At 54.5% G+C, this 8,166-nt stretch overlaps 1 protein-coding gene across 1 annotated transcript; it reads left to right on the top strand.

Moving 5' to 3' along the window:
* The first annotated feature begins 3,359 nt into the window (after positions 1-3,359).
* LOC138101874 (zinc finger protein 70-like) lies at positions 3,360-8,067 on the top strand. The gene is made up of 2 exons (XM_068999629.1): positions 3,360-5,755; positions 6,654-8,067. The coding sequence occupies exon 2, from the start codon at positions 6,681-6,683 to the stop codon at positions 7,503-7,505; it is 825 nt and encodes a 274-aa protein (XP_068855730.1). The 5' UTR covers positions 3,360-5,755; positions 6,654-6,680; the 3' UTR covers positions 7,506-8,067.
* The last annotated feature ends 99 nt before the right edge of the window (positions 8,068-8,166 follow it).

The following is an 8,166-nucleotide window of genomic DNA, read 5'->3' as shown; positions in this document are numbered from 1 at the left end:
CCAACAAGTTTCATTCTGTAAGAACCCAGCGCTGCTCATCCATTTAGAGGCTCCTTTGGTTAACAAAGCTTTACCTTGATGCCAGGCTTGAACAATGAGAGATTCTGCTGCTGTCAGTTTTCAGGCCTCAGTTCCCATTAAAGCCGGGGCTGCACAATTCTGCAGACAATGAGGCCACTCTCTGGCCACTGGGTGAAACATTTGAGCCCAGGAATTCCTTTGGCATGGCCCTGATTAACATCCACATGCAATTCAAATGGTTTTTCCCTGTCTGGGAGGGCCAGGGCAGGAGGCTCAGTTAATCTGCTTTTGAAGCCTTGAAAATTGTGCTTTCCTTCTGGTGTCCATGATGGGGTTTCTTGCCTGGCAGGAGAGGAGAGTTGTAGGGAGAGATGCCTGGCTCCAGAAGCGCTGCCTTTAGCAGGGACTCAGTAAGAGGCTGTAACCCCTTCCTTGCCTCCCTTGGAACAGGGTATTGCTTTTAGACACCACTTGTCCTGGATGCTCCAGAGGAATTTGGAGAGGCTCCATATCTGATTTTCCCTATTTCCGTGGGGCTGCCCACACTTCTGGGTTCCCTTCAGCAGAGGCCTTTGCAGACATTTGACACCAAGGTCCAGCAGCATTAGCCTCTGTATCTCCTTTGACAATATGAATTTGCATTCCCACTTCAGCCACCAAATGCCTTCCCAGTAAATTATAATCACAATTAGGAACAAACAGAAATTGATGCGCTTCAAACCCATCCCCCACATCTACTCATAGTGGTTGAATAAAACACCCCTGCTCATCTTTCCCACTTATTCCCTGGATAATGAAAGAACTTCTTGACAATTTCCCCCCTTAGGTCTCAGATTCGGAGTGGATCGAGAGGCCCCTGTGTCCATCAGGAGCGGCCTCGTCTCGATCCAGACGCGCCCTGAATGTTCTCAAGGGCTCTGGTGCGGTGGGTCCCTGGTCTGCTGGGAGCTCTGCCAGCCCTGACAATCCATGTCCATGTGGGGTGGACTTGCTGGTGCTGAGGGTGCTGCTGTCTGTGCTTGCAGTGTCCTTCTGGCCTGCAGATGGACCCCTGATTCCTTGCCAGGGGCTGTTTGGGTGGGCTCTGCCGTGCCGAGGAGGGCAATGCCTGTGCCAGGTGCTTGTGGCCGCCGCCGTCCCCTGGGTGCTGGGACCCCCTTGGGCCCTGCGGTTCATCCCTGGGGGGCTGTAGAAACTCTGCCATGGCCTTTGCCTTCACCTTGGCCTTTTGCTCATCCCTTCTTGCATTGCCCTGCTGAGCCTTTCTGGCCAAGTGCTGCAGGGGCTTCTTGTGCCTCTCCTGCAGCCCCCTCAGTGCCTGTGGGTGCTCATCCTCTGACAGCTGCTGAGCTTTCTGCAAAATCATTCGTTTCTCCAGTGACCCAAACAAGATCGATAAAAGAAAATCCTGATCCTTCCACATCCCGCAGCCTCCTGGGGGCCGGGGGCCACTGCCGGCCCTGCCCGGGGGGTGTTGGGGTCAGGCAGTGCCCGGCGCTGAGCCCCGGCTGCCCCACAGCCCCAGCCCGGCCCCACAGCTCCCCACAGGCCCCCAGCCCGTGCTGCCCTGTCCTGCTGCTCCCCACCACAGAGAAACACCCTGAAATACTGACCTCCTTGTTTCCCTGTCCCGGAAACCGGGGATACAAAGAGATGTAGCTGGCCCTGAGGATTAGAGGGTTTTGGCCCTTTTTGAGGGTAAGATCGGGAATGGTGCTGTAAACATTCCTGTTCTCACTATTTTTCTCTTCCTCCTCTTTTCCATCTTCCTTTTCCTTTCTTACCACATAGATTCCTCCTGCTGCTGTTTGCCTTAACCATATTCCTGCACACTCCCTTCAACCAATCCCTTCCCAGCACACCAACACCATCCGTACCCTGTTGCTGAGACTCCTTCTCGACTTCCCTTTTTACTCCTGCCAGGTGTTCATGTCCTTAATTAGCTCTGGGAGAATGTGCAAACTGCCTCAACATTGTCCCCTTTTGTTTGGGAAACGATGTCCATGGCTCTGTTCAGGCTTTGTTGTTGTTCTGGAAGTTGAGGAATTGAGCAGGAGCTTGGCTGAGCAGCAGTGTGTGTCAGTCAGTGCCATTTTGTGGAGCTGCTGGTTTGTGCTGTCACTTGCTTGTGTGCAAGTGCGTGTGGCTGTGTCCGAGCAGATTCAGAGCATGTGTTTGTAAGGAGCCGTTCCTGTTCTTCCTTCCATGGGGGTCTCCTGTGTGCCGGTTTCCTCAAATTTAGAAATACATCCTCTGAGAGAAGGCACAACCACCCCTCACCCACCAGGTTCAGGAAAAAATGAATTTTCCTCAAAGGAAACTGAAAGAGATAAAACCTATTTATTTAACAAACAAATAATGAAAGGATAATAATGCTAAATAATAAAACCTCTTGATCTGCTGAGAGAAACCTGGGAAAATTTCAGAGTCCTTCCGTAGATCTCTCTCTCCCCCTCCTTGGAGCTGGGACAGGGTGGTGGGCCCACCTCCAGGGCCAAGGCCTCTGTGGAAAGTCCTCCCAATGTATCCTGATGTTGAAACTGTCCAGCAGAGAGAAAAGGGAAAAAAGAAAAAAGTCCCAGAAAAAACAAACATTCAAAAAACTGAGGAAAAAAACTGCTGAAAGGTGGCTGGAAAGAAAAGCAAGCCGGGTGCTTCCCTTCCCTCTCGCTCTCCTGCCGCAGCTGAAAAAGTAATCTCTATCTCTCTGTGACCTTGAACAAGCTGCAAACTGCTTTGGGAAGTTTTGCTCAGTTTTTCCTTCCCCCTCTCAGAGGGCATAGAAAGTGTCTTGGGGTGACCTTATGATGTGTATCCCATATCACTGCCTATGCCCAGAAATTAATTTTTTGTGCCTTTCTGTGCCTCTAAACTGAGCCTGAGAGGGGGAAGGAAAAAAAAACTGAGCAAAACTTTCTCAAAGCAGTTTGCAGCTTGTTCAAGGTCACATAAAGATAGGAGGTTGTTTTTTTTTCCCCAGCTGCGGCAGGGGAGCGAGGAAGCACCCGGCTTGCTGTGTTCCAGTCAGCTTTTGGCCAGTTGTTTTCAGTTTCTGGTTCTCCGGAGAGAGAGACTGAGAGTTGGATTTTACTTTTCCTTCTCTAGAATTCTGGATTTTCTCCCTTTGCTACTGCACTGCTTTCAACCTCAGAGCACATCGGGAGGACTTTTCATCGGGCACAGAGGGCCTGGCCCTGGGCCAAGCCCCAGCTCCAAGGAGACCAAAGGGAGGACTCTAACGCTTTCCCAGGTTTCTCCTCCACAGCGAAAGATTTTACCATTTAACCTCATTTTCCTTTCCCGTGTGTTTGTTAAATAAATAGTTTTATCTTCTTCACTTTCCTTCGAGGAAAATTTTTTTTTTCCTGAACCTGGTGGGGGAGGGGTGGTTGTGCCTTCTCTCAGAATATATATTTCTAAATTTGGCCAAACCGGTACAGAAAGGCACAAGAATTAATTTCTGGGCAGAGGGCAGCGATATGGGATACACATCATAAAGTCACCCCAAGACGGGGGGATTTTGACACTCTCAGACCCCCAAAATTCCAGGAAAAGGGGGGTTGAGCACTCCCAGAGCCTCAAAAAGGTGGAAAAAAGGAGTTTGAGTACCCTCAGTCTCTAAAACTCCTGGGATCAGGGGGGGTCTGGGCACTCTCAGCACCCTCCAAAATCCTGGGAACAGGGCAGTTGAGGAAAACCCAGAGCCCTAAAATCATGGGAAAAGAGGAGTTTGGCTACTGCAAACACCCGGTTGCGTTAAACTCTGAAATCCCACAGAAAAAGTCCCCCCAAAAGAGCTCCCACCTCACCCTCCACTGGTGCATCCACACCGGGGAGAGGCCCTACGAGTGTCCCCAGTGTGGGAAGAGCTTCTCCAGCAGCTCTGCCTTGACCCAACACCAACGGAGGCACCGCTAAGGGAAGCCCTGCGAGTGCCCCGAGTGCGGGAAGAGCTTCGTGCGCTGCTCCAGCTCCATCCCCCGTGGGAGGATCGGCGTTGGATGATCCCCAGTGACCCCCGTGGGGCAGAGCCCTGGTGACCCCCGTTCCGGGTGATCCGTGCTGGGTGGGGGGAAGGTGTTGGAGAGATTTCTTTGCCTTCTCCTTGTGCTGCTGGGATTTGGTTGGGAATAAATTCCCTCCCTGTGCCCAGGCTGGCTCTGTTGTGCCCATGCCGGTGCTCGGGGCGGGATCTCTCCTGCTCCTTCTCTCAGCTCCTGGGCCTTTCCTTGTATTTCCTGTCCCTGTGCAGTAGCAGAGGGCAGGGACAGAGCGGTTTTGGTGTCTCCCGGCATCCAGGCAGGGCCAGCCCAGCCCCGGGGGTTGTGAGGGGCTTGTGGGGGTCCCCCGTTTGCGGGATGTCCCCGCTGGAGGAGGGTGTGCCCCCCATTGCTGCTGCCCCAGCCCTCAGGCAGCGCTCAGCCAAGCAGAGAATGCCCTCAGCTGAGGCCTCATTTTTGGCACAGCTGAGCCCCTGGACATCTTCATCCCCATCTTGGAGTGCACCTGAGCTCCTGGATATCTGGGACTGAGCAACTCCAGGAGTTAAAATGCTGGAAAAGGGGATTTGGGGCACTGCCACCACTGAAAATCCCAGGAACAGGGGGGTTGGGGAACACATAAAGCCCAAAATCCAGGGACCCAGAGGGGTTAGGGAACACCAAAACCCCCGAAATCCTGGAAGAAGATGAGTTTGGGCATCCTCAACCTCCCAAAATCCTGGAAAAAGAGGATGTGGGAACATCCAGTTCCCCAAATCCTGGACATATGGGGGTTTTTAGACTCCCAGACCCCCAAAATGTCAGGAAAAGGAGGGTTTGAGCACTCCCAGACCCCAAAGTGGTGGAAAAGGAGGAGTTTGAGTACTGTCAGTCTCTAAAAATCCTGGAATTGGGGGGTGGGGGGGCACTCCCAGCACCATCCAAAATCCTGGGAACAGGGCAGTTGAGGAAAACCCAGAGCCCTAAAATCATGGGAAAAGAGGAGTTTGGCCACTGCAAACCCCAAAAATTGCGGGAAAGGAGAACAACCCTGAAAAAAGAGGAGATTGGGACAACACCCTTCCCCCAAAAAATCCCCAGATGATGAGGAAGGAGCGGGAGAAGGGCCCGGAGAGAGGAGGAGAAGGAGGCGGGATTAGGAAGGAGGAGGAGCGGGAGGAGAGATGGAGGAGGAGGCGGGGGAGGTGGAGCCGGAGGAAGAGGAGCGAGAGAGGCAGAGGAGGAGCAGGAAGAGGAAAAGCAGCAGGGGAAGCGCGGGGTCGGAGCCCGCTCTGTCCGCTGCAGCCCCGGGAGCATCCCGCAGGTGAGCGGGGAGGGGGAGCTCGCCCCAAATCTCTCGGGGGCTCTGTAAGAGACGGTCCGAAGATCCCTCATCTGCCTCACGATCATCGCCAGGGACAGAGACTGAACACAGGAGGCCTGGCCTGGCTGAGGTGGAGTGTCTGGAAATTGATGCAGGTCACAATGGACTGCGCCGTTCTCGCTGCCCAGGCGGGAAGGACTGCACTGAAGCGGAAAGGAACGACCTGTCCTGTACACCTGTCCTGTACCTGCTTCCCAAAGCAACGGGCCCCATAACAACGGCTGTAGGTTTCCCCAGCTCTTGGCCAGCTGCCCCTTACTTCTGAAAAGGGCTATAAAGGGACTTTCTAAATTAACCGAGACGAGATCTCCCCACGGAAAGAAGACAAATCTATTGGCAGGAGACCACGAGGACTTCGTCTCATCCGTTGGTAGCTATTCCCCCCCACCCCCTTCCTCTCTACTCTTTTTACTTTGTTTTCTTTATCTCTCTCCCTTTCTCTCCTCTATCACATTACCGTGCTGTGGGCACTTAATAAAGGTGCACTGTTCTGATTAAAACTGAAATCCCTTGTGTCCTTTTACACTCTGAGATCGATAAATGAACCATCACAACCCCCGCTTGTATTAGCAGATCGTGACGGGGTCCCCGAGTGGCGTTTTCTCTTGGGGGGTGTTTGGAGCTCACAGCTTCTGGAATGGAGCCCCAAATCTCTTTGTGGGTCCCTGGGAGGGTTTCATTTTGGGGCGGGGGAGGGGGGGGCGATGTTTGGATCCTGCAGGACCCCAAAGCTGAGCCGCAAATGCCCCTTCGGGGGATATTTTGGGGGCTCCGTCCCGGTGCTGGGGTGGGAGGGGGAAATCGGTCTTGGGCCCCCCCCAGGAGAGCGGTGGAGGGGAACGCCAGGAGCCCGGGGTGGGGTGAGGGGAGAGGGGCAATTCCAGAGCTGGGGCACCCCCGGCAGCCTGGAGAGGGGGTGAGGCTGGATAAGGGGGGACCCCTGAGATTGCTGTAAGCCTGGAGCAGAGAATCAGGGGAGAAGGGACCCCTGGGACCCCTAAAATCCCTGGATCATCCCTGAGCAGGACCCCAGAGAGGGGAGAAACCCAGGAACCAAGGGACCCCAATGAGGCCAGGGAAAGGAGAGCCCCAGAACACCAAAGTGGAGAGATCAGAGAGGGGGAAGTGCTGGGAGGGTTTTTTGGGCTGAATTGTGGTGGTTTGGGGTTTTTACAGACACAAAAGCCCTGGAGACTCCTAGAGATGGACCTGGGCAGGAGGAACCCCCAGCCCAAGGCACTCACCCCTTGTTTTTCCCCCCAATCCAGGATTTGTCATTCCCAAGGCGTGGCCGGATGGAGGAGGAGGAAAAGGCCCAGAGATGCCGCACGAGGTGGGGCTGCAAACGCAGCCCAGAGAGATCCAAGGAGGAAAGAGCCCCCCTATGCCGGGAAGGCAGCCGGAGATCCAGGCGGAGCTCGGAGCTGGGGGAGAAGCTTCAGTGTGGGGAGAAGCCCCACAAGTGCTTGGAATGTGGGAAGGGCTTCAGCTACAAATCTCAGCTGAGGGCACACCAGAGGATCCACACTGGGGAAAAGCCCTATGAGTGTGGGGAATGTGGGAAGAGCTTTAGGCAGAGATCCCACCTGGTCATCCACCAAAGGATCCACACTGGGGAGAGGCCCTATGAGTGTGGGGAATGCAGGATGAGCTTCAGAGACAGCTCCCAGCTGAGGGAACACCAGAGGATCCACACTGGGGAAAAGCCCTACGAGTGTGGGAAATGTGGGAAGAGCTTCAGGCAGAGGCCCCACCTGATGAAACACCAGGTGATCCACACCTTGGGACGACCACATGAATGTGGGGAATGTGGGAAGAGCTTCTGGTGGAGCTCCAACCTGATTGAACATCAGATGATCCACACCGGGGAGAGGCCCTACGAGTGTTCTGAGTGTGGGAAGAGGTTTCACACCAGCTCCAATCTCCTTGTGCACCAGCGGATTCACAGAGAGGAGAGGCCCTTCCGCTGCCCTGACTGTGGGAAGGGCTTCAAACGCAACTCCACCCTCATCACCCACCAGCGCATCCACACTGGGGAGAGGCCCTATGAGTGTCCCCAGTGTGGGAAGAGCTTCTCCAGCAGCTCTGCCTTGACCCAACACCAAGGGAGGCACCGCTAAGGGAAGCCCTGCGAGTGCCCCGAGTGCAGGAAGAGCTTCGTGCGCTGCTCCAGCTCCATCCCCCGTGGGAGGATCGGCGTTGGATGATCCCCAGTGACCCCCGTGGGGCAGAGCCCTGGTGACCCCCGTTCCGGGTGATCCCCGCTGGGTAGGGGAAAGGTGTTGGAGAGATTTCTTTGCCTTCTCCTTGTGCTGCTGGGATTTGGTTGGGAATAAATTCCCTCCCTGTGCCCAGGCTGGCTCTGTTGTGCCCATGCCGGTGCTCGGGGCGGGATCTCTCCTGCTCCTTCTCTCAGCTCCTGGGCCTTTCCTTGTATTTCCTGTCCCTGTGCAGTAGCAGAGGGCAGGGACAGAGCGGTTTTGGTGTCTCCCGGCATCCAGGCAGGGCCAGCCCAGTCCTGGGGGTTGTGAGGGGATCGTGGGGGTTCCCTGTTTGTGGGACATCCCTGCTAGAGGAGGTAAAACTGGAAGGAGGGAGGTGTGGGGGAAAGGTGTTTTTAAAAGTCTTCTTCTCATTATCCTACTCTGAGTTTGTTAGCAATAAATTCAATTCATATCTCCAGTTTTGAGCCTATTTTTCCTGTGACGGTGTTTGATGAGGGATCTCTCCCAGTCCTCATCTCAGCTCATGAGCCCTTGGTTAAATTTTCTGTCCCCTGTC

The sequence above is a fragment of the Aphelocoma coerulescens genome, unplaced genomic scaffold, assembly GCF_041296385.1.
Source record: "Aphelocoma coerulescens isolate FSJ_1873_10779 unplaced genomic scaffold, UR_Acoe_1.0 HiC_scaffold_56, whole genome shotgun sequence".
NCBI lineage: Eukaryota > Metazoa > Chordata > Aves > Passeriformes > Corvidae > Aphelocoma > Aphelocoma coerulescens.
This window is presented reverse-complemented; position numbering and strand designations above follow the sequence as displayed.

Bases quoted from the DNA above. Each gene is read 5' to 3' on its own strand.
- LOC138101874 (XM_068999629.1), top strand. From the start codon at position 6,681: ATGGAGGAGGAGGAAAAGGCCCAGAGATGCCGCACGAGGTGGGGCTGC.